The 25,885-nt window shown below is 45.6% G+C and overlaps 1 protein-coding gene across 3 annotated transcripts in view; it reads left to right on the forward strand.

The window, feature by feature from the left end:
* Positions 1-25,885, forward strand: part of DROSHA (drosha ribonuclease III) — an 80,902-nt gene that overhangs the window by 23,619 nt on the left and 31,398 nt on the right. For all 3 annotated transcript variants that reach the window (XM_035125179.2, XM_035125176.2, XM_035125178.2), the window contains exons 14-22: positions 1,297-1,421; positions 3,873-3,972; positions 5,695-5,802; positions 6,001-6,108; positions 7,192-7,330; positions 10,634-10,694; positions 12,594-12,653; positions 16,545-16,644; positions 23,849-23,951. In XM_035125179.2, coding sequence (XP_034981070.2) covers positions 1,297-1,421; positions 3,873-3,972; positions 5,695-5,802; positions 6,001-6,108; positions 7,192-7,330; positions 10,634-10,694; positions 12,594-12,653; positions 16,545-16,644; positions 23,849-23,951 — 904 coding nt within the window. The remainder of the gene's footprint in view (positions 1-1,296; positions 1,422-3,872; positions 3,973-5,694; positions 5,803-6,000; positions 6,109-7,191; positions 7,331-10,633; positions 10,695-12,593; positions 12,654-16,544; positions 16,645-23,848; positions 23,952-25,885) is intronic.

A 25,885-nucleotide genomic window follows, 5' to 3' on the forward strand; every position in this document is an offset into this window, starting at 1 on the left:
TGTGGGGGGTTCTCTGTTTCTTTATATCCGAGCGAAGGCTAAACAAGCTCGGGAAGGAGAAGGGACGTCTTGCAGTACCTAACCTTTTAAATGTTTTTAGAATACCTTTAAATTCTGTGAAGTCCTTCACACACTTCAAGCAGTGCTTCTGCACACGCCCCTTTCATTGCCTACCTTGTCGCTCTAGAGTTTGGGTTGGTAGTGCAAGGAAAAGCTGAACGGAGTGTGGTATTTTTGTGTGACGGATTTATTTCCTCAGTTATATTCCTCCTTTTAGCTGTAACGAACCCTTAGCAATTCACTCTCGCTGTAAACACTTAGATGTGCAGCGTAAACAGTGGGATCAATCATTGGTAGATGGTTTTCCTGTTGTCTCTTGACTTTGCTTTTAACTCCAGGGAAGTTCTAAGTGGGAAAATCGTTGTCTGTGGTGTGTCTTATTGTATCCCATGCAGAGCTAGATAATCTTCCAACTTGCACACCCGTACTCTTCAGTGCCCTGGAGCAGATTTGGGAAGGATGTAGTACATATGGGGCGGGAGGAGGCAGGGAAAGCATTGGCGTAGCTTGGGGAGGGGCAGAGTGACAGTTGCCTCGGACGCAAAATTTTTAGAGGGCGCAAAATTCCAACCCCCAGTGCTGCCTCGATACAGTTGCGCACTTCCGTCTCTGGGCTCCCTTGAAAACGGCTTCTCCCTGAGAACCAGGGAGTGACCTCTCTAGACAACGGAATGACTCTTCTTATCTCTGCGGCTGTGATCTCCCAGGTGACGTGGTCATCATTAGGCGGTTGAATGGGCATGCGTAATCCATTCCCCTCCCTCCCACCACCCCGCTCTGTGCAGCCCCGGGCTCCGGCAACCCACGCTATGCCACTGGGGAAAGTCCTGTTGCATGCACAGAAATCCTTCAGCTGGCAAGGTGGCTGCATTTCATACAAGCCTAGGTGTGGTCATTCAACTCTCTCTTCCCCGCTAGTCCATAACAGGTCCGTTCAGGGGCTGTTAGTAGTGGTTAACGAATCAGGAGCCAGTCTCTGCAACATGTGCTCCCTCCTCCCTTACCCGCAGCTGGCTTGACTTCTCGTTTTACGAGGATTTGAAACTACGGTTGGGTTTCAGATTCGTTTCCCGAGCGGAAACGAGCCAGTGGAAGATGGAATGTGCCCCACTGTCTTCAGGGCCAGCTCTTCCTCTGCGTAGAGGCCGTTTTCGTAAAGTTACTGTATATATGCCTGCGATAGAGCCATTGTTACCTAAATTTAATTGTTTGATCTTTTCCCTCTGCTTGCTCCAGAAACCCAGCTCGGTTCGCATTGACCAATTGGATCGTGAGCAGTTCAACCCTGATGTGATTACTTTCCCCATTATTGTCCACTTTGGAATACGACCTGCTCAACTCAGTTATGCTGGAGACCCACAGTAAGCAATTATTGTCAAGCCTGGGGTTGAATGCAGTCTTAACAGCCTTGCTCTTGATGGGCAGGTGCAGAAGCAAATGCTTCTGCTAAAGCAGTTACGAACACCCACTGCGATAGTACTCTGGGGAATAGATGGAAAGGGTGGGGGAGGAAAAATCAGTAATTGTTCTGCGCTGCACAGTGAAATTCTGGACTCTGAAATGCTTTCTTTCCCCCCTTCTCTTAAGTGAAAACGTTTTGCTTTCTGCATTCCTTTAATTTTGTTTCAAAAGCATGCATGCCTTTTAAAATGAAATCCTTATATTGTAAACCGTAGACCATTTATCTTGAACCAGCACCAATTTCCCCTCTTAATTTCTGTGGGTTCCCTAAAGACTCAATTCCCTTATGTTTTGTGCATTGCATGATGGGTCATTAACATTGTTTTGTTCCCTGGGGAGTAATCTGCAAAATGTTTGGCTGTCAATTCACTGTTATCGTCTTAAGAACCATTTCCTTCTGCTCTCACATGGGCCAAGCAGTTGCCTTTGGCATGTCCATGACTGGGACATGAGCACTCTCCTTGTGTTCCCCAGTTGGGCTGGTCAAGATTTGGTTTTCAACTTTGCGGTTTATCACCAGCTAAACATTACGACACACTGATATATCACAATGTCTGAAATAATGATGGAACAACGTACAGTGGTACCTCGAGTTAAGAACTTAATTCGTTCTGGAGGTCCATTCTTAACCTGGGCAGCTGTCTATCAGCTCCACCTGCTAAGCAGGCTGAGACCCTACCTGCCTGCAGATTGTCTCGCCAGAGTGGTGCATGCTCTAGTTATCGCCCGCTTGGACTACTGCAATGCGCTCTACGTGGGGCTACCTTTGAAGGTGACCCGGAAACTACAACTAATCCAGAATACTGCAGCTAGACTAGTGACTGGGAGCGGCCGCCGAGACCACATAACGCCGGTCTTGAAAGACCTACATTGGCTCCCAGTACGTTTCCGAGCACAGTTCAAAATGTTGGTGCTGACCTTTAAAGCTCTAAATGGCCTTGGTCCAGTATACCTAAAGGAGCGTCTCCACCCCCATTGTTCTGCCCGGACACTGAGGTCCAGTACCAAGGGCCTTCTGGCGGTTCCCTCATTGCGAGAAGCCAAGTTGCAGGGAACCAGGCAGAGGGCCTTCTCGGTGGTGGCGCCCGCCCTGTGGAGCATCCTCCCATCAGGTGTCAAAGAGAAAAACAGCTACCAGATTTTTAGAAGACATCTGAAGGCAGCCCTGTTTAGGGAGGCTTTTAATGATTAATAGATTATTTTATTTCATTTTTCTGTTGGAAGCCGCCCAGAGTGGCTGGGGAAACCCAACCAGATGAGCGGGGTATAAATAATAAATTATTATTATTATTATTAACCTGAAACTGTTCTTAACCTGAGACACCACTTTAGCTAATAGGGGCCTCCCGCTGCCTCTGTGCCATTTCTGTTCTCATTGTGAAGCAAAGTTCTTAACCCGAGGTACTATTTCTGGGTTAGCGGAGTCTGTAACCTGAAGTGCCTGTAACCCAAGGTACCACTGTAGAGGTGAAGTGTAGGGCTAGACAATATCTGGTTTTCAGCTGTGAGATATCACCAGCTAAACATCATGATATGCTGATATATCACAATATCTGAAATAAGGATGGAGCTGGTTTTCAACTTCGTGACATATCCCCAGCTAAACATTGTGATATACAGATATATTACAATATCTAAAATTAGGATGGAGCTATGTAGATGCACTGGCTGGCTTCACCTTTCCCCCCACATTGCAATTTTTGCATAGTGCACACACATCCTGATTCACAATATATTGCCAGGTCAAAAACTACGAAACTGATATCATAATAGGGACTTCAACCCAGTTTGAGGCGATATATTGATATATCGCCCAGTCTTAATACTGAGGCCATCCTGGTAGCCAGTGATAGCCTTATCTTATCCTCTGTTAATTTTTCTAATGGCTGCCCAAGTTTCCCTCCATTACCATTCAAGCTTTTGCCCATCACTGCTGCATTTTGTTATAGCAAATCTCCCACCACCTTCCTTGATTCTTCCTGCAGCTCCTTGTAGTTCGCCTCACGTAGACACTGTCTCTTGTAAAGGGGGAAAAAAACCTGGTCTTGGGAACAGTCCAAATGCCCGAGTCCATGGGCTGTGATCCAAGCAATGATGTGTTCTTCCTTTTGTAAAGAAACAAGGCCTGTCAACCTTTGTTGAGCTGGAAGCGGAGCTGGGAAATGGTTGGCTATGCTCTCTTTTCAAGATAATGCCAGTTTCCATATAAGGATAGGAAAGGATTTCTTTCCAGTATGGACCTGAGAATTACTAGGCAGCCGTCTTAACTAAAAACAAAAAGGAAACGGATCAAGAGTGATTTATCTCCCATCCAACTTTTTATTATTATTATTATTATTTTTAATTCTCAGGTACCAAAAACTCTGGAAGAGTTATGTGAAATTGCGCCATCTGCTGGCTAACAGCCCCAAAGTGAAACAAGCGGATAAGCAGAAACTTGTGCAAAGAGAAGTATGCAGCTACTTTATTTCATTTTATTTTATTTCTGTCCTAATTTCTCTGTGTGTCTGTATACCATGTTTTGTTCCTTACATTGCTGTTGCCTTTGCTCAAACTTGAACCCTGAACCTTAGGCTGAAGAGGGTGTTGGAAAATATCGCCACGGTCCTTTGCAAATAGCACAGCGTCAATGCATCATTGCTTTGTTTCCAAAGCAATTTAGACCGTTGGCGTTTTAATTTATTCCTTTGCTCTGCCTCATGCTCTCTGCCACAGATTTTCAGATATAGGTTTTCCTTTTTTTCAACAACAGACCCAAGAGACAGGAGACGAGGGCTGGGCGATAATCTGGTTTTTGACATTGTGATATATCAGCAGCTTAATAGTGTGATATGCCGATATATCACGGTATCTGGAATGCATCCTGGCTGCCTCTTCTTCCACACTTTAGGGGAGCAAGAAGCAGCTGAAATACATGACCCAGCCCTACGAAGCCCCGATATTGCTCTGGCTCATGCAAACTGGAGGGGCGTATCTGCTCAGCTGGGGGTGGGGAGCAGTCTTCAGCTGAGCAACCCCCATTACTGCTCCATCTCATGCAAGGGGCAGGGGGCTTCCTCAAAGGTCCAGACGGTGTCTGCAGGCAATTTGAGCTGGCACAATGCATTGTCAGCTCAAATGGTCCGAAATGGGTATCGCGATCTGAACGCCAATTTATCAATATATCGGCCAGCTCTACAGAGGGCTGAGCTTCTGGAACGATGAATTTTTGGTGGATAGCCCTGGATCTGAGAGAAGCAAAAGAAGAGGCCTGCTGGATCAGGCCAAAGCCCATCAGATTCAGCATCCGGTTATCGCAGTGGCTAAACAGATACCTCTGGCAAACTTGCAGGCAGCACACGAGAGTGTCAGATTCTGGGATTCTTAAAGCATGCCGGACTTAGTGAAACTTGATCTGACACACCATGGCACTTTCTGTGTTGGTATGATCTTAAGCCTTTGAGGTGCTCTGCGTGGCTCCTGTCCACACCTCCAGTGTGTTATTTGCACAAACCTGGTAGTCATTTTCCCGGAACGTGGGAATGTGCCTTATATCAAGCTGGATTGTCGGTCCATCTTAGCACCATCTACAGTGGTACCTCTACTTACGAATAACTCTACTTACGAATGTTTCTACTTACGAATGGAGCTCCGTTCGCCATCTTGGATGCGGTTTAGATAGGATTTTTTCTACTTACGAATTTTTAGATAGGGTTGCTTCTCCTTACAATTTTTTTCTCCCAATGCATTCCTATGGGATTCGACTTACAATTTTTTTCGACTTACGAATTTGCGTTCGGAACGCATTAAATTTGCAAGTAGAGGTACCACTGTACATTGATCAGCAGCAGCTCTCTAGGTTTTCAAGACAGGAAACACTCAAGTTTGATACAAGCCAGGTTGGGAGGGGAAGAGCAGACCAGTATGGTATTGTTTTCACATGAGAAAGGTGTTTGAACTCGTTCCCAAGCACTAGGGCCCAAATGCCATTAGACTTCATGCATGGGAGTGGGCAGGTATTCTTGTTTTTCCCCCCAGCGTTTTTTGCTCCAATGTCCCAAGCAGCAAGCAAGAGAAGCCCCATTGACCCAAGACTCTCTTTTCTGAATGCACTTAGGGGCAATTTAGGTTGCTCTGCTGAGCTATCCCAGGTCAGGTCCTGCAGAGATAATCCCCCCTTTTTTTGCTTTAAAGGAAGCGCTGCAGAAGATTAGGCAGAAGAACACCATGCGTCGCGAAGTGACCGTCGAGCTGAGCAGCCAAGGATTCTGGAAAACGGGCATCCGCTCTGATGTCTGTCAGGTGAGTGGATACCCTTCTGTATTCCTAGCGAACGAAGCGTATGCATTTTATTTATTTGTGTAAAATCTGAGTTGTGTGGATGAGGTGGCTGGGCTAGGGGTGGCGAATGAGCGGATGTAACATGAAGTATGACTCTACTTGAAAAAACATAGGGCTAAAAGTTCCGGGTAAATAAACAATGGCAATTCTTTCTCCTAGCATGCCATGATGCTTCCTGTCTTGACTCATCACATTCGCTACCATCAATGTCTAATGCATCTGGATAAACTGATAGGATACATTTTTAAAGATCGCTGCTTATTGCAGGTAAGCAAATGCTGAAGGTCCCATGTGTTTGAAGTTGCATTGTGGCGGGGGGAAAGGGAGCAGGGAATAGATGCACTGGTAAGTTTGCATTAGCTTGTGGACGGCAGAGCCAGAGAACTGACCAGGCCAACCTGGAGATGGGGGCTGATGGAGGCAGCCAATCAGGGAGCCAAAGAATGAGTCGGAAGCACCGACTGTTGGCATCATATTGTGCACAGAGGACCTTGTCAGGGTTGGAGCAGAGAGAGGGGCTGGATCTACACTGATCTGTAGAAACGCTTTTTAAAAAAAAAGCAATATAGCTCTCAATGCCATTTCCCATTGCTCTACAGTGCCCTCTGGTGTCACATGTTTATAATGTATTTTTAACGTTTTAACTGACCCACGTAGATGAGTCTAGGTTGGAGGGGGGTCAATGAAAGGATGGAGAGGGGTGGAATATAAGGAGAAGGACGCAGGAGCTGTTTATGTTTATAAGGTGGAGGTAACCCAAGTATTCTAGATCTAGTCTACCTGCATTCCTGTGAATACGAAACAAAGGTATCAGACAATATGCCATTAAAGAGCAAAGATTTTATCATGCCTGATATTTTTGCATGGTTATTGGCTGCAGCAATTAGATCCTCACGTGCAATTTTCTGTTGCTTTTTTCTTATTACTGAGAGTCTTTCAAGTGAACAAATAGAGCAAAAATGGGAAGTGTTGAAAAGTCTATGCCTTTTCCTTTCCCCCACAATATGCAGTTTCAATCTGAAATTTCAGAGCTCAGAAACTGCTCGCGCTCATGGAATTCACTGTCATAAAACGTGCCCGGAACAATGACAATGGGAGTTTCGAACTCTGCCTCTTATTGTGACGGTTCCACATGTTCCTGGACTATAAGTTGTCTTTGGAACTGAGTTGCAACGTTTAGCTATTGGCGCTTACTGACGTGGAGGACTTGAACAACTCAGGGTGGGGTAGTCCTGCGCTCCTACAATTTCACGGCAGCTGTCCCTTTTAAAGCTCTGCAGTGATTGGAATGAGCAGCGGACGCTTACAGGACTTTTTTGTCTTTGCTTTGGGATTCTGCCGCGTTTACAGCTGGCCATGACTCACCCAAGCCATCACTTAAACTTCGGGATGAATCCAGACCACGCCAGAAATTCTTTGTCCAATTGCGGCATCCGCCAGCCCAAATATGGAGATAGGAAAGTTCACCATATGCATATGAGGAAAAAAGGTACGTTTTGCTGGTGTCGTGATTTTCCCCTCTCACTTCTTTCTCCTCGTCTATTTTACTTCCTTTCCTCTACTGTATATATCACCTTTCTTCCCTAGAGGAACCCATGGCATAATAATAATAATAATAATAATAATAATAATAATAATAATAATAATAATAATAATATATTACTTATACCCCACCCATCTAGCCGGGTTTCCCCAGCCACTTTGGGCAGCTTCCAACAGAATATAAAAAACATGATAAAACATTAAAAACTTCCCTAAACAGGGCTGTCTTCTAAAAGTCAGGTAGTTGTTTATTTCCTTGACATCTAATGGGAGGGCATTCCACAGGGTTGGCGCCACTACCAAGAAGGCCCTCTGCCTGGTTCCCTGTAGCTTCGCTTCTCGCAGTGAGGGAACAGCCAGAAGGCCCTCAGAGCTGGACCTCAGTGTCCGGGCTGAACGATGGGGGTGGAGATGCTCCTTCAAGTATACAGTGGTACCTCGCAAGACGAAAATAATTCGTTCCGCGGGTCGTGCCGTCTTACGAAAATTTTCGTCTTGCGGAAACAAATGGCAGACAGCAAAAAAAAATTCGTCTGAAAAAAAATCCTCTTGCGAGACGCGGCCATAGAAAGCTTCACCTTGCGAGGCAACAAAGAACTGCTAGACACTTTCCTCTAGTGAGTTTTTCATTGCGCGAGGCATTCGTCTTGCGAGGTACCACTGTACTTATGTGTCATGCATCCTGGTGCCAACAGGAGCCAGATCTGCTTAGTGAGCTTCAGCAAGGTGGCAGCCTTGCATGCCTTCACATGAGTCAGTTTCGCATGCTGCGTTCTCATCGCCCTAATGTCAATTGCTGTTCTACCACGAGGTGGCAAAAGGAGGCAGAGTTCTTGTGTTGCTTGCATGTAGAAATCTAGCCCAACAAGCCCAAGGGTTGGTGTTTGTTTGTTTGTTTTTTTCATAGTTCAGTCCCCATTATTTTACTGGGTGCAGGGTGGTTGTGTAAAGTAAATCCCATTGAATTCAATGGGGCATATTCCCAAGTTTGTGGAGTTAAGATGGTCATCTGAGTTGAATGGATAGTTTGCTTAAAAAAAGAGAGAGTGGAGACTTTCCAGACTAAAGTGTGGACAGGATGGACTTTACACATAGTGAATGCCCAAAGCCAAAAAAGGTTGGGCAATAGCCAAACAGGGTTGGAACTGGAGAAATTGCAGCTGGATTTTGATTCTACAGAGGTACTTGGCTATTGGGATACAGCGGTAGCTATTGGGATACAAACCTATGTTATAAGCTTTTTTTCCCCTTTAAATTTTATTTATGCTTTACAGCTTTATACATTTCACTAATTTCACAATCATTTTAACAATTCAAAATGACTTCCTTCCCCCTCTTTCTCTAGTTCCTTAAATTTATTTTTAATATCTTCTGCATATCCAAATTAACTTAGTTTGCTCATTTATTAATCTCCTTTAAATACCGTGTTTCTCCTAAAATAAGACACGTCTTATATTAATTTTTCCTCCCAAAAAACACAACACGGCTTATTTTCAGGGGATGTCTTTTTTTTTTTTTACCTAAGTAGGGTACAGCATTATTACCGGTAAGTATGGTACAGGGCTTTCTTGCGCCACCCGCTGAGCCTGCTGCCGGGTCCCAGGGCTTCACGCGGCGCGGCTGAGGCCGCTGCCGGCTCCTGCGGCTTCGCGCGCCGCCCGCCGCCGGGTCCCGGCTTTTACGCAGCCGCTGGCTGAGGCTGCTGCTGGGTCCTGCCGGCTTTGCGCGATGCGGCGCTGCTGAAGCTCCTGCCGGCTTTGCGCGCCGCCCACCGCCGAGTCCCGGGCTTCACACAGCCGGCTGAGGCTGCTGCCGGCTGCTGCGGCTTCGCGCACCGCCCGCCACCGGGTCCTGGGCTTCACGCAGCCGCTGGCTGAGGCTGCTGACAGCTGCTGCCGGGTCCTGCGGCTTCGTGGGATGCGGCGCTGCTGAAGCTCCTGCCGGCTTCGCGCGCTGCCCGCCGCCGGGTCCTGGGCTTCACGCAGCCGCTGGCTGAGGCTGCTGACAGCTGCTGCCGGGTCCTGCGGCTTCGTGGGATGTTGCGCTGCTGAAGCTCCTGCCGGCTTCGCGCGCTGCCCGCCGCCGGGTCCTGGGCTTCACGCAGCCGCTGGCTGAGGCTGCTGACAGCTGCTGCCAGGTCCTGCGGCTTCGTGGGCTTCGCGTGCCGCCAGGTCCCGGGCTTCGCACAGCCGGCTGAGGCTGCTGCCGGCTCCTGCGGCTTCGCGCGCCGCCCGCCACCGGGTCCCGGCTTTCACGCAGCCGCTGGCTGAGGCTGCTGCTGGGTCCTGCCGGCTTCGCGCGATGCGGCACTGCTGAAGCTCCTGCCGGCTTCGCGCGCCGCCCACCGCCGGGTCCGGGCTTCACACAGCTGGCTGAGGCTGCTGCCGGCTCCTGCGGCTTCGCGCGCCGCCCACCGCCGGGTCCCGGGCTTCACACAGCCGGCTGAGGCTGCTGCCGGCTCCTGCGGCTTCGCGCGCCGCCCGTCGCTGGGTCCCGGCTTTCACGCAGCCGCTGGCTGAGGCTGCTGCTGGGTCCTGCCTGCTTCGCGCGATGCGGCGCTGCTGAAGCTCCTGCCAGCTTCGCGCTCCGCCCACCGCCGGGTCCTGGGCTTCACGCAGCCTGCTCCCAACACTACCCGGTATGGCTTATTTTCGGGGTATGTCTTATATTTATTCTACTCATGAAAAGCCTGCCATGGCTTATTTTTAAGGCCTGTCTTATTTTAGGAGAAACACGGTACAAGGAGCAGGTTATACAAGTGCAGGTTATTACAATAATCCTACCAATGTTCTTATCTGTTTACAATTTATCTGCAAATACTCAATAAACCATTTCCATTCTTTTATTAAAAGTTCCATAAGTTTTTGTATCCATTCTTCCTTTGCTGGGACTTATTCTTCTTTCCATTTTTGTGCGAGTAACATTCTTGCCGCTGTAGTAGCATACATGAATAAGTTTCTATACAGTTTAGGTAGCTCTGTCCCTATCATTCCCGAAAGAAAAGCTTCTGAGTTTGTTAGTTTTTACAAACGTTATTTTAAACATCCTTTTCAATTCATTATGTATCATTTCTCAGTAAGCTTTAACCTTGCTACAAACCTATGTCATAAGCTTGATCATTTACTGTTCAGATGACAATAAATAATTCACATTATTGGAGGGGTACTTTTGTGCTGAACCCTTAAAAGAAAACGTGCCTGTTTACACGGGGGTTACCTTTTAAATAACACCTGGTTTGTATTCCCCCCAGGCATAAACACCTTGATCAATATCATGTCACGTCTTGGACAAGATGATCCTACTCCTTCCAGGTACGCAAACAACATAATTTCTGGGTGGTACTTGTTGCAATTACAAGCTCGTCGTTCTACTGCAGCAAGTGGGATCAGAACAGAACTGCTAATGACAACAACAATAATAAATTTATTATTTATACCTCACCCATCTGGCTGGGTTTCCCCAGCCGTTCTGGGCAGCTTTCAGATAGGAAGAACTGTGCATTACCAGCAACAGGATACATAGCTGCCAAGTACCCCGTTTTCCCCGGGAAACCCCCGTTTTTACTTACCTTTTCCGGGTGGTCCCCCGTATCACTTCGTCTCCCGTTTTTGTCCGTTATTTTCTCCTGCTGGCAGCCTTTTTTTCTGATTTGCCCTTCTATGGGCACAAAAATGGCTGCCGCCGGCTTCAAAAGTAGCTTCTACGCATGACCGGAAGTGCATCGACACAACTTCCGGTGTCGCCCCGCCCATCTATGGGCACCAAAAATGGCCGCCGCCGACACAGGAAGTCGCGTCGACACACTTCCGGTCATGCGTAGAAGCTACTTTTGAAGCCGGCGGCGGCCATTTTTGGTGCCCATAGAAGGGCAAAGCGACACCGGAAGTTACGTCGACGCAACTTCCGGTGTCACACGGCTGCCGGTCCCGGATTCTGCAGTCCGGGACTTGGAAGGTAAGACAGGATATTGCAGTGGTGCATGGTCAGAACTGCTACCAGTCAACCTATTTGTGGCCTCTGCACCTTTCGCCTCGTTGCAGTAACGCAGGTGGTGCTGCGGTCTAAACCACTGAGCCTCTTGGGCTTGCCGATCGGAAGGTTGGTGGCTCGAATCCCTGCGACGGGGTGAGCTCCCATTGCTTTGCCCCAGCTCCTGCCAGCCTAGCAGTCTGAAAGCATACCAGTGCAAGTAGATAAATAGGCACTGCTGTAGTGGGAAGGTAAATGGCATTTCTGTGGGCTCTGGTTTCCTTCACTGTGTTCCATTGCGCCAGAAGCGGTTTAGCCACTACCGAGAAGGCCCTCTGCCTGGTTCCCTGTAACTTGGCTTCTCGCAGCGAGGGAACCGCCAAAAGGCCCTCGGCACTGGACCTCAGTGTCCGGGCAGAACGATGGGGGTGGAGACGCTCCTTCAGGTATACTGGACCGAGGCCATTTAGGGCTTTAAAGGTCAGCACCGACACTTGTATTTATGCTCCGCTCATCTGGCTGGGTTTCCCCAGCTTTCAGTTGGGGGAAACTGTGCCTTTCCAGCAACAGGCTATTTATTGCAGTGTCGCACGGTTGGAACTGCTCCCAGTAAACCTCTCTGTGGCCTCTGCACCTTTTGCCTCTTTGCAGTAACCACCTGGAAGTCTGCTGATTTGTTAGTGATTTCTTTCTCACCTTAAGAACACACTCGGCTTGCCTGCTTTCCCGCAAATGCCCAAGCGCTCCCGGCAAGCCTCTTTCCGTGCCAGTGCCGAAAGAGCGTGCAGGATCAGGAGGGGGCACAATGCCGTACCAAACAGAGGATGCAAACTCTCTGCGAGATGCTTTCTTTTTTCTTCTTGCAAGGCACTGTGCCAAAATCCTGTAGATGGCCTAGGAGGAGGCCTCTCTTTAAATCATTCAGGGTGATGGCAGGGCACGCGAATGCTGGTCTCAGCTTGCCATTGCACATCATTATCTTTTCCTTTGGTTAATAAGTTGACACAGAATTACGATCGGCCTTATTACCTTTCTGGCTGCCTGTGGTTTTTTGTGCCGCACAGAAGAAACCCAAATCTTCACTGTTGGGCATCGGAGGGTGGCGTGTTGAAGACCGAAAGCAGTGGGAGCCTAACTCTTTTTGCTTTACCGCCCCAAGGAATTGACCGGCTCTTGTTTATCCATCGCTAATTGCTCATATGGGTCACGTGTAACGATCCTTGCATTTTTTCTGTTTGCAGGATCAACCACAACGAACGCCTGGAATTTTTGGGAGATGCCGTGGTTGAATTTTTAACTAGGTGAGTATTGGGTTCACTCCTAATGCACCTTCTGCTATAAAATCATACCTTCCTCATTAAAAGAACATTTTTTTAAAAAAAAATCCCTGGTGGTTTGGGGCTATCATGCAGTTGAAAGGGTATTCTGCCAATTAAAACTCTGATGTCATTTATTTATTTTTGTTCTGAAACACCAAAGACCTCTGCTTTTTTAATAAGAAAAAGTAGACATTCATGTGTCACTTCCAGTGTGCTAAACATGCCAAAAATCTGCATTTCTTCCATCTTCCTCGTATTCTTGCAAGCTAAATTGGCGTCATTACTGCTTTCTAGATGCGGAAGTGAGGCCCTTAGGGAATCAAGTCTTTTTTCTTTTCTTCCTTCCTTCCTTCCTTTCTTTTTCTTTTTTAGAAAAAAATACTAATTTATTGGTTCTAGTTACAGGTAGGTAGCCGTGTTGGTCTGACGTAGTCGAAACAAAATAAAAAAAATTCCTTCCAGCAGCACCTTAAAGACCAACTAAGTTTTTTTATTTTGGTATGAGCTTTCGTGTGCATGCACACTTTTGGCTTTGTTGTTGTTCAAATAGGCCACACAAAAGTCTTTTTTTAAAAAAAGAAAAGAAACAAGAAGTAATTTAAATAGTGCTCAAAATGCTTCAAGCACGTTCCTGTCTGTATCTCAGTTCACTCAGGACTAAGCACAGAATTGAACCCAAATCCAATTCTAGATATTCTGTCATCAACTGGTACCTTTTGCTCTCTAGTTGTTCAGCAGCCCCAAAAGGAGGTGGGGAAATGACTGGACTTTATCCTGTTCATGTGCCTCCTGGCAATTTTGTATGTCCAGGAGGAAGCTGACCTCACGCTGCTGCATGCTCAGAATTCAAAGAGGTGACTGCTGGTGTTGAGAGCTGACTCTCCCAGTGATTTGCCTTCCACTTGTACCAATTTAGCAGGGCTTTTGCTAAAGCTGCTTCTCTTGCCTCGCCTTTGAGGCTGCTGAGGAAACGTAGGTGAGTCAATACTCCTCTTCCAGGTTGCGCTCTGATTTTTTTTAATTGAACAAAATTCATATACCGCTTGATAACAACAACAGCCCGTAAGCTTCCCCCCCCAAAAAAATATAAAACATTATCAGCTTTTTAAAAACTAAAACAGCTAGAAACAAAGTAGTCAGATGACGAGTAAATGGCTGAAAAGAAATAAACCACATGTAACTTCTTGCTTAGCATACTTGCCTAAATAAAAATGTTTTAAGCAGGCACCAAAAGGAATACAGTGGAGGTGCCTGCCTGGTGTCAATAGAATTATAGAATTGTAGAGTTGGAAGGGACCCCACGGGTCATCTAGTCCAACCTCCTGCAATGCAGGAATCTCAGCTAAAGCACCCAAGACAGATGGCCATCCAACCTCTGCTTGAAAGCCTCCAAGGAAGGAGAGTCCACAAGCTCCCAAGGGAGATTGTTCCACCGTTGACCAGCTCTTACCATCAGAAAATTCTTCCTAATGTTTGGTCAGAATCTCCTTTCTTGCAACTTGAAGCCATTGGTTCAAGTCCTACCCTCCAGAGCAGGAGAAAACAAGCTTGTCCCCTCTTCCATGTGGCCAAATTTGAAGATGCCTATCGGACCATAGGTGGGGAATGCCAAAGCGTAGGTGCCGGCAGGCTTAAAGATGGATTTATTTCAAGTATTCACAGCGCCTTCCATTTCCGAACGCGCCTCGGAGGTCGGACAGCTTCCGCTGCGTGTTTTTCAATTTTCTGAGTTGAATTTGCAGACAGGCCTTTGCGCCTCGGTTATCGAACATTTCGGAAGTCTTCCGGAACGGATTATGTTTGAAAACCAAGGTTACACCGTAGATGCAAAAGGTTTTTGGTCTGCCAAATTCACATCCCCGCTGCAGCTCAGGAAGCTGCCTACGCCTCGTTTCTTCATTTTAAGTTTCATTCCCAGCCGAGGGCCTAAAATGTAATACTCTGAGATGAAAAGCTGATGACTGTGTCCTGTCAGATGTAATTGAGAGTTGCTCATAACAGCTCTGGAGAATGGCTAGTCTAGGACCAAATGCTTCAAAGTTTATAGCCGGCAAATAAAAGGAATACATCATTTTGGAACGTGTCATCTTCCTGTCACGGAGCTCCTTCATCTTTCCGACTGTAATCTCAAGCAAAAAAGTGTGTTTGCAAATAAACTTTGAATTCTCTCTCCCAAGTGTGGGGTTATTACTCATTAATCCCGACTTCATAATGGTGCACTTGGCGTTTTGCCTTTTGGTAGTTTGCAGTTTCGTGCTCGTGTATTTGGAATAAATCACTAACATATTCCCGGTTAATGGAAGGTGGCTTTCATTTTTCCTGCATAGGCTCTTCTCAGAAAGAAACAAAACAAAACAAAAAACCCGTCAAAAATAATGTAAAATTGACTTTTTATAGCCTAGCGAAAACAGCAGCCATTTCCTTGGTAAGTGTCATTTGTGACAGCAGGTAGCACCCAAAACTCCAGGGTGGGAGATTTGAAGCTCATTTCCAGATCTCAGGCGTGTCCGTTTGTAATGGGGAAAGTGGTCTACTTATTTAGAGAGAGGCTGCAAAAGTGTTAAGATGTTACAGAAGAAGAAAAGAAAAATGCCATCGGTGCCTTCCAACAACTACTTTGGGATGAGCGGCTTTTTGCTTTGTTTGGTTTGCATAAAACCCTATGTGGGCTTTTATCTCTGAAAATAGCAGGAGCTGAAGGAGGACAGATTTATTTAATGCTCAAAAACAAGCTCTCTGAGCACTTATATTTACGTAAACCTCCGCAGTGCATTTTTACACGTAATCTTTCTGAGGCTCGAAAATTGGCACTGTGAGCATAGAACTTTCCCGGATGTGATTCCTTCATAGGGGCAGTTCTGGCAGCCAAAACGCCTCGGTCTTTGTACGAGTCCGCACAAAAGAAATAGTCTGCCACGTTGAAGTCAGTGGGGCCATGTGGCTGCAATCCTTTGCACAGTTATCTAGGAGGAAGTCTCATTGTTCTTACTTCTGGGTGGCGCTGTGGTCTAAACCACTGAGCCTTGGGCTTGCCGATCGGAAGGTCAGCGGTTCAAATCCCCGCGACGGAGTGAGCGCCCATTGCTCAGTCCCAGCTCCTGCCAACCTAGCAGTTCGAAAGCACGTCAAAGTGCAAGAAGATAAATAGGTACCGCTCCGGCGGGAAGGTAAACGGCGTTTCCGTGTGCTGCTCTGGTTTCGCCAGAAGCAGCTTAGTCATGTTTGCCACATGACCCAGAAAAACTGTCTGCCAGTAAAGCGAGACGAGCGCTGTAACCCCAGAGTCATTTGCGACTGAACTTAACTGTCAGGGGTCCTTTACCTTTTTTTAAAAAAAAATCTAGGATGAACTCAGTGGAACTTGCTTTCCAGTGCTTCCACAGAAGTGTGGCCAAGATAACCAACTTAAAGGATGAACACAAAAAGGAGGCCGTCGACCTAGCTTTGTATTCAACTACACCTCACTCAAGAGTAGACCTGTTGAAATTAATGAAGCTAAATGAATCATGTCTCTTAATTTCACTGAGTCTGCTCTAATGACCGATACGACCCATAACTTAATTATCCTCCACATCAGATGTGGGGAAGCTATTGCCTGTCAGATATTGCTGAACTATAAATCCCACATTCCCTGCCTATCACCCTTGCTTGCGGGAGCTGATGGGAGTTGTAGTTCAGCAACAACTGGAGGACCAAAGCTTCCCCCACTCCTGTGTCATATTAAGGACCAAACACCTAAGTAAATGAACATGTTTTTGCCTCGTGGTGGTTTCTTGTGGGGAGAGGCAGTTGCTGAAATAACCTGTTAAGTGAGAGATCTCTGCTATCGAGAGATTTACGGATTTTGATGTGCCTTTTCTCCTTTCTTCCCAGCGTTCATTTATACTACCTGTTTCCAAGTCTAGAGGAAGGAGGCTTAGCCACATATCGCACTGCCATCGTTCAGAACCAACATCTTGCCATGCTGGCCAAGGTAACAACAACAACAACAAAAATCACAGTTTGAATTGGCTTTGAATTGTCAATATGGATTCATTAAGTGAAGGTGGCCAATCCACACTTGTGTTTTTCTTGGGGTTGCAGTGCAATCTCCTTGTAGACAGCAGAGCTTCCGAAGTTTTATACCTTATTAGAAACAGGACCCAAGTGGGCGCACCTTGGAGTCAAGATATTTTGAGAAGCAGCCTCCAAATGAGTGGCCACAATTTGGGGGCAGAAAATGCCGCTTTGTTCTTCTGAGGCCTTGCAGTGTACTACAACGACCCGTCTGGGTGGCGACCAATGTGCTTTAGATTTTATTTTATTTTAAAAATAGGAACTTAAACTAGGAGTTTAATCAGGAGCTTTCAGTGGGAGACGGCTTGTACCAGCTATACTTCGGAATATACACAGAGTGTTTTCTTTTAGGCACAATTCACATTACGTATGTCCCCTTTCAAACCCAACTTACGAAAGGGGCATCAACAACTCAATTGTCCCATCTATGTAACGTGGTAGAGAAAGTGGACCGGAGCAAATAGACAATGGAGGGGAAAAACAATAACAAAGCATTATGGGTTTGTTTATTATTTATATAATTAAATTAACCCCCAGCCCTGGTCTTCAGCCTAAAGACACGGGCTGACATAGTAATATATTTTAAAATGTCATTTAAATATTGCGAGAGTTCTTGAAAAAAAATGAACTCGTGCGGTCAGTTGGTCTTCCATTGGGAAAATTATTTATTTATACAATATGCCACATATATAGCTGCCCAGAGTGGCTGGGGAAACCCAGCCAGATGGGCAGGATGATATTATTATTATTATTATTATTATTATTATTATTATTATTATTAATGTCATAGAACTGCAGAGTTGGAAGGAACCAGTAGGATTGTCTAATCCAGGCATAGGCAACCTTGGCTCTCCAGATGTTTTAGAACTACAACTCCCATGATCCCTAGCTAACAGGGCCAGCGGTCAGGGGTCAGGGGAGTTGTAGTTCCAAAACATCTGGAGCGCCAAGGTTGCCAAGCCTGGTCTAATCCAACCCCCTGCAATGCATGAATTTTTTGTCCATCGTGGGGCTCGAACCCACGACCCTGAAATTAAGAGTGTCTCGTCCTCTGCCAACTCAGCTATGCCAAAATGGGATGCGTAACTCAGTCTGAGTTGATAGTTTAAAGAGGCTTGTAATTAAAAAAAAATGGAGAGTGAAGAAAGTGGGAGAAAGACAAAAACGGTCATTGCACAGTAAAAGGATGTCAATGTGGCTTATGATAAGGGTGGGCCTTTGTTCTGAAAAAGGCAAGCTGCTTTTATCACAGGCTCGTGAAAGGAAACGATGGTTTTAAAGAACCTTGCAAAGCAGTCATGGCACGTTGGAAGGGAAGACCTGTTCGAAGCAGATCAGGTTGAGAAGGTCAGAACCGCCGCAATGGGTTTCGGCAATAGGAAAGTCATCCCTATTGGTGACAATGACTAATATTTCAGGCTTCAGAGGAAGTTTACAAAGAGACTTCTCTTACCAATTAGCTGCCACAAGTTGACTGTTTTGCTGGTTTCGCACAGTTTAGTTGGTGGCATAATAATTTAGCCAATGCTTTCTGTCTTTCTTCCATGCTTCTCAATTTTAGATCTTTCTTTCTTTTAAAAAAAATAGAATCCAGACCTCTGTTTGTAACCCTCTCTTTTGTATGCTTAAAAATTGTTCCTCGCCAGTGCTGCTTCTGAACACAGCCATAAAGCAGAGCCTGCCTCGTATTTAAAACTACTGAAAGATTTAGGGATGTGCTGGATGCTGCTGGAAACATAGCAGTGACTTAGTTACTGCCCCAAGGGCTTACAATTGATCTTTCCATTTACTTTCCTTTAACCAGTGCCACTTAACGCTCCCAGAGATGCATAGTTCATGGACTCCCCTCCCTTTTATTTCTTGGGGACCTCAAAAGTCCCTCTCCTTCCATTTTAATTGTCCAATTGCTCACACTTTGTTGTTTTTTGCCCCAACAATGCCCATCCAAGCTTCACGTTTGCGGCATCATTCTCTGGACGTCTCTCGAGCCATTAATATAAAGCAGGCAGGTTTGCATTTCCTCATGGTCTGGTCATCTCTATTTCTCTTTAACCTTCAGATTTATACGCCTCCAATTCAGCTACAAAAAGCTCTCAAGATAGAGGTGTCCCCCAAATTCAGGATTTGGTCTTGTGGTCTGAAGTGGCACACCTTATTGAATTGCTTTTGCAGTCCAGAGAGTCTTGTTGTTGTTGTTGTTGTTGTTGTTGTTGTTGTTGTTGTTGTTGTTGTTGTTGTTGTTGTTAGTTTGCCTCCTGTTTGTTGCTTTAGCTGTGCAGAGAGAAGGCACAGGTATCTCCCTGGCTTTTTATAGAATTTGTGGGTCCGTCTTTCTGGCTTGTTTGAAAGCCGCTCAAGAAGAAGAAGAGTTTGGATTTGATATCCTGCTTTATCACTACCTGTCAGAGGGTCGTCGTGGCTACTCTAGAGTAACTCCGCTTGAGTCCAGTTTGTCTTTAAAGACTTTTATTGTGCAAAGTATTTACAGTGCAGAGACAGCTTAAAACATGACCTCTCAGTCCGAATCAGAATCCGTCAATGGCGTACGTCTGTTCTTACGCCAGCAAAGTAGTCGGGGCACCCCAAAACGCCTCCCCCTTGACCTGCGTTGCAGTGCTCTCCTTAACTCTTGCGCCGGAAGGAGCGATGCCCTCTCAGCCTCCTCCCTGTTAGGGCAGTGGAAGGGCTCTCCAGCATCCTTGAGCCCTTGCCCACATCTCTCCTCCCCTGAGCCTTCCCATCATTCCGCACGCTGGTTTCTCTCTTTCTCCGAGTCCTTCCCTTCCCCCCTGTCTGCTTCAGACCCACTGCTGCTCCCTGTGCTTGGTGAGGTGGACGTTAGGATGATGGGGGCTGGCTCCCTTTGGAGAGTCATCCTTACACTACCCGAAGGAGTCTCAAAGCGGCTAACATTCTCCTTTCCCTTCCTCCCCCACAACAAACACTCTGTGAGGTGAGTGGGGCTGAGAGACTTCAGAGAAGTGTGACTAGCCCAAGGTCACCCAGCAGCTGCATGTGGAGGAGACGCGAACCCGGTTCCCCAGATTACGAGTCTACCACTTTTAACCACTACACCACACTGGCTCTCAAGGTTGATTCAGGATGTGGAAAGGGAAACCTTGTTTGTGAGTTGGACTTGATAACCCAGCTACCATTCCTAGCAATGGTGGCATGGAAAATAATCCTGTTAATTTGCCACTCTGTGCGTGAAGCCTTGGAGAGGAAGGTCCAATATATCCCGTGGCCTCTGGATTGGCCTCTCATGGGCTGTGGGATTGGCAGAAATCTTAAATTAAACGTGAAACACACATAATTCTGGACACGGATGATTCCCTGAGATCCTTAGCTTCCATCTGTAATTAACTAAATAGGCGAATGTATTTATGCTGCACACAGTGTACAGGCGTTTCAACAAAGGTCTCTTTCAGGATTCATTGCTGTTTTTCAAATCTGGGGGAACGGATGGGGAAATAAATGAGAGATTGGTCAGTAGACGCCTCCATGGGTGGAGAACGGGTTTTTCTGATGAGCCCCGGAAACAAGCAGGGGTTTATGGAAATCTCCCTTGTCCCTTCTTCTTCAACCCACCTTGCTTTTAAAATTCCTCAGCTGCTTTCTGCCAAGCAGAATGAATGCATTAAAAGGAGAAGTCTAATAACTCTGGAATGTATTGCCACCCCAGAATTAGCATCATTACAGAACGCCTCTGATTTTAAGACTTGAAGATTAGCAGATGATTTGATGTGAAGACATTCACATGTCGAAAAAGCTAGGTGGAGCTGTGTAGTAACAAACCAGTCTCTCTCTCTCCCTCTCCCTCTCTCTCTTTATTCTCTTGTGCTCAGAGGCATGTTTGAATTTGCTGTGTGTTGTTAGGGCAGAGGGAAATAAAATCATTAGGGACAATTTACAGGCACAATAGGGCATTGTTTAGATTTTGCTGATTTCCCTCTTTTCCTTATTCCTCTGTTGTGGTGTATATTCTGTTTCTTATTCTTCAGGAGTTAAAGCAAAACGAAAACTTGCACTCAGGAGACATTATTCTAACTAAGCTTGCTCCTTCCTTCTCCTGTTAAAAGGCCATTTTCTCTCTCCTCCTCCTTAAGCGTACGGGGCCTTGTGCAGCTACGTCACTGGCTCCCTGCAAACCCTGCTTTGCAAATCTGAACGAGCCTCTCCTCCTTCCTTGCTCCTTTTTCGAGCGAGGTTCCTTCTCATTTCCCAGGACCAAACCATGGTGCGGTGAGGCCAAAGGAGACATTAACCTGTGCCTCCATGGACAGCTGGGAGTCCAGAATGACTCCCAGGCTGCGCACCTGGTCCTTCAGGGGCACAGTTACCCCATTCAGGACCAGGGAGTCCCCCACACCTGTCCACCTCCTGTCCCCCACAAACAGTACTTCTGTCTTGTCAGGATTCAACCTCAATTCAACAAGGAGTGGGGCGGGGAGGGGGGAAGGACATAGGGCATGCCAAAGAAAAATCATGAGGACAGTTTGAGGTTGCAGAGCAGGGAAAGCTGACCTGTATGTTTCCTGATGGTGAGCTGGGCATTTTAGGTCAAAGAACAGCTCTCAGCCTGCAGAGGACCGAGAAAACCCTGCGGCCCTGCGAAGAATATCACACATGGTTTCACATTACATCCCTATCGCTGCAAGCCCTGGCTTCCCCCCAAGGCTGTTTTCTTCATAACCATGGTGTGCAAATCCATTCAATTCCATGGACACAGTGCTTTTTGTAAGCAGCCAGTCTGCACTAAGCCTGGGAGCGTGGACATGTTTTCTGCTCCTTTATAATTTTTCATTCACGATTTTCAGTTTTATACATTCCGATAGCCGTTTTAACATTTCAAAGCTCAGCTTCCTTTCCCCCTCTTCCTGCGGTTCCTATATATATATATATATATATATATATATATATATATATATATATAATTTCCTGCCTATTACAAATTAACTGAATCATTTATTCATCTCCTTTAAATGTGTACTCTTTTATTACAGTAAACCTGCCAATGTTCTGTTTACAGTTTGTTTGTAAATATTCAGTAAACCATTTCCTTTCTTTTATAGAAAAAAAATGCCATCTTGATTTTTGCAGTAAGTTTAACAATTTCTGCGTATTCCATAAGTTTTGGTATCCATTCTTCTTTTGTCGGGACTTCTTCTTTTTTTCATTTATGGGCAAATAACATTCTTGCCGCTGTAGTCACATACATGAATAAATTTCTATACTGTTTGGGTTGTTCTGTGGACGCATTTTCTTCAGACATTTTATATGGATGTACCTCTTGTTGTTTTCTTTCACTGACTCTTGTCTGAATTGTTGCGGTAAAATTCGCTATAAGTGGAACTTTAATGAAAAATACAGGTTTTTTAAATTTTATTTTTAAAAGGGGTGTTAGTTTAAACTCAATAACAGTTTAATGCATATTCTTTCTAGTGCCAAATCGCTATGGAAGCAGTGTGTTGTTTTCTAAATGCGTGCCTTGGCGCTGAAATAGACCAACATAAATTTGACTGTTCTGAAGTTAAATGTGACCCATCCCAACTGAAATGGCCCTGAGAGCAAAGCTGCAAAAAAAAAAAAAAAAAACTTGGGAAAAGAGCTTCACTTTCTTTTCTTCTTCGGATAAGTGAAAGGATTTTGATTTCAAAGCTTTCTAAAGTCCTTAGCAGGTATTCAGTGTCGACAGAGGCCGAGGAAAAAGACTCATGCCAGCTCAGCTTCAAATATGAGCTTCAATATTAGTTGTATTTAACTAATTTTCAATCAGACTAGACCAGGCATCCCCAAACTGCGGCCCTCCAGATGTTTTGGCCTACAACTCCCATGATCCCTAGATAACAGGACCAGTGGTCGGGGAAGATGGGAACTGTAGTCCAAAACATCTGGAGGGCCAAAGTTTGGGGATGCCTGGACTAGACCGACTGATGTTTCAGTGGGTCTGCACTCAGTAGGACTAACATTGTATACAACACTATAAATTTGATCTGTGCAGTTCTTACCCATAAAAATGTGTTCTGTGAACTGCCCTGAGACCTCTGGGTATAGGGTGGTATAGAAATTCTATTATTATTATTATTATTATTATTATTATTAGATAGATAGATAGATAGATAAACTTTGGTGAATGTGCAAATAGTGATGTAGATACTGGTCTCTGGGATACTGGATTCTATTGTACGTAGCATCCAAAGTATTGAGAGGGTCTGGGAACAGGGTGGGTATGCTGGGAGTGTGACTGGGGCAGAATGGTATGATCCTGATTCTCTACCCGCGTAGAGAATTTCTGCATAGGGTTAACATCAGAACCCAGGAGGCAACTTCAAAATACGTTTATATGAAATACATTTCACCTTACAATTTCTGTATCCTGTTCTAAAGACCAGCGTTTGAAACTCCCATTGTTCCAGGCGCATTTTGCAACAGGGAAATTCATCGATGTGAGTGGTTTCTGAGCTCTGGGCGCAGTACTGAGCCTAAAATTTCAGATTAAAACTGCAGAGTGGAAGGAAAGGAGGACCTTTTTCTGCCTCCCCACTTCCATCTACATTTTGAAGACAGGAGAAGAGACCCTCTTAAGAATATTAGGGGGGTGGGCAGGGGAAGGACTAGACCATGAGAAGAATGAACATAATATTTTAGCTGCAGTTCATTTATTTTCAGCTTTGTATTCTTGTTATTAAAAAAAGCATGCCTAGAAATTTTGTTGTTGTGCCCATAACCCTGGTTTAAGGTTCCTTTTAGCTCCTAGCTTTCATATCTCAGTTTCTAACACTGCTAAAGACATTTTAAAAGGCAAGACATAATTTTCACTCTTGAGGATACTGTTCTACAGAGCTTGGGTACTGTGGGATTAATGCAACATTTCCATCAACTATAATTTGGCATCTACTACATTCATCAAAATGTCATGCAAATTATAATAATTATGTGCAAGTAAATTTGCCAGTTAGCTTTGGCTCTCCAAGCCATTGTGTGTTTCCAATTTGACCTTCAGCACTAAACAAGTCCGAAGATGCCCTAATGTTTACATATCCATGTGTTTCTCCATAGTGTGTTTGGTCTGCAGTTTGGGGCCTCTTTCATCTTACAGAAACTGTCTTGGTCTTTTGTAGAAGCTGGAGCTGGATCGATTTATGCTTTATGCTCACGGGCCTGATCTTTGTCGAGAATCAGATCTGCGTCATGCAATGGCCAACTGCTTTGAAGCGTTGATAGGTGAGATACCTGCGCTGCGGCTTTTGTCGTGCTAATTGTGCGTTTTGTCCAGCGTTAATTTCCCGTATCTGTATGAATTTCCGCTTTGGAAATAAGTCCGCAAAAGGCTCTTTGCCGTGGTAGCAAAATGGAATTCCCCTCTTCAGAGGGGAGCGTCGTTCTGAATATCAGATTCTCAGGACAACAGACAAGATACCATCTTTGAACCCTGTTTGTGTGGTTACCTGGACCTGCGACTTGCTTCCCTTGGACTCTGAAGTCCCGTTCAAACAAGCCACAGTTTATGAAGCCAGGAATGAGCATTGGGCCAAGCGCTTCTCACTTCCTGCAACAGAATCACATCACGTCTTATCAGCCTAGTTTGTTGATTGACATTAAGTCAATTTCCCAGTTTGAACATAACAGGGTCTTAATACATCCCAGGGATTAATAATATAATAATAATTTATTATTTATACCCTGCCCATCTGGCTGGGTTTCCCCAGCCACTGTGGATGGCTCCCAACAGAATATTAAAACACAATACAGTGGTACCTCGGTTTACAAACACAGTTGGTTCCGGAAGTCTGTACTTAACCTGAAGCGAACTTTCCCATTGAAAGTAATGGAAAGTGGATTAATCTGTTCCAGACGGTCCATGGAGTCCTTAAACTGAAGCATACTTAACCTGAAGCGAACTTTCCCATTGAAAGTAATGGAAAGTGGATTGATCTGTTCCAGACGGGTCCGCTGAGTACTCAACCTGAAGCGTACTTAACCCGAGTTATGAGTGCAATTGGTTCTGGAAGTCCGTACTTAACCTGAAGCATACTTAACCTGTAGCGAACTTTCCCATTGAAAGTAATGGAAAGTGGATTAATCCGTTCCAGACAGGTCTGCGGAGTACTTAAACTGAAAATACTCAAACCGAGGCGTACTTAAACCAAGGTATGACTGTAAAACATCAAACATTAAAAACTTCCCTAAACAGGACTGCCTTCAGATGTCTTCTAAAAAGATTTCCTTGACATCTGGTGGGAGGGCATTTCACAGGGTGGGTGCTACTACTGAGAAGGCCCTCTGCCTGGTTCCCTGTAACTTCACTTCTAGCAAGGAGGGAACTGCTAGAAGGCCCTCGGAGCTGGACCTCGGTGTCCGGGCTGAACGATGGGGGTGGAGATGCTCCTTCAGGTATACTGGGCCTTTGAGGCCGTTTAGGGCGTTAAAGATCAGCACCAGCACTTTGAATTGTGCTCGGAGGTGTACTGGGAGCCAATGCAGGTCTTTCAGAACTGGTGTCTTGGCGGCCATTCCTAGTCAGAAGTGTTGAAGTCGGTGCCCGTCTGGAAAAGAGAAGGGATGAGATGAAGGAGGAGCAATCAGCCGTGGTGCTCATTCCCAGCTACATAAATCGTGGTTTATGAAGCCAGGAAAGAAAGTCCAACCTGAGACAGAATATGGACCAGTATGACTGAGGTGTGATCCATCAAGTCAGTTCTCCGGTTCCTACTGTGATGAATTGCACCTGACTTCTGGCATAAGTACAAATACTAGGTCATCAAAACATTTATGAGCTAAACTGAACGAAATTAAGCTAAATTATGCTGGTGGAATTTAAGATTACAAGCCCAATGCATGTTTATTTGGATTTGGGCTCTACTGACCTCTGTTTAAGCTCTTGTTACAGTATTCTGAGTAGCAGTAATGGAATGGTTTCTAAACCGGTTTTAAAGCGAAGTGCTGTTCGGTATACGGAATTAAGTAGGCCTTGTCTGCAGGCTTGCAGTCTCTTGGACAGTATAGAAGGAGGAACATAATAGGAAGGGAAACTTTGACAGGGGAGGGGATTAACTAATGGATAAAGACCAGAGGTTAGCACACCTGACTCAAAAAGCTATTTTAAAAAATGACATCTGATGGAGATGTTCTAGCAACAAGAGGGATGGCATTGCAAC

The sequence above is a fragment of the Zootoca vivipara genome, chromosome 8 (assembly GCF_963506605.1).
Source record: "Zootoca vivipara chromosome 8, rZooViv1.1, whole genome shotgun sequence".
In the NCBI taxonomy this organism is placed as follows: domain Eukaryota; kingdom Metazoa; phylum Chordata; class Lepidosauria; order Squamata; family Lacertidae; genus Zootoca; species Zootoca vivipara.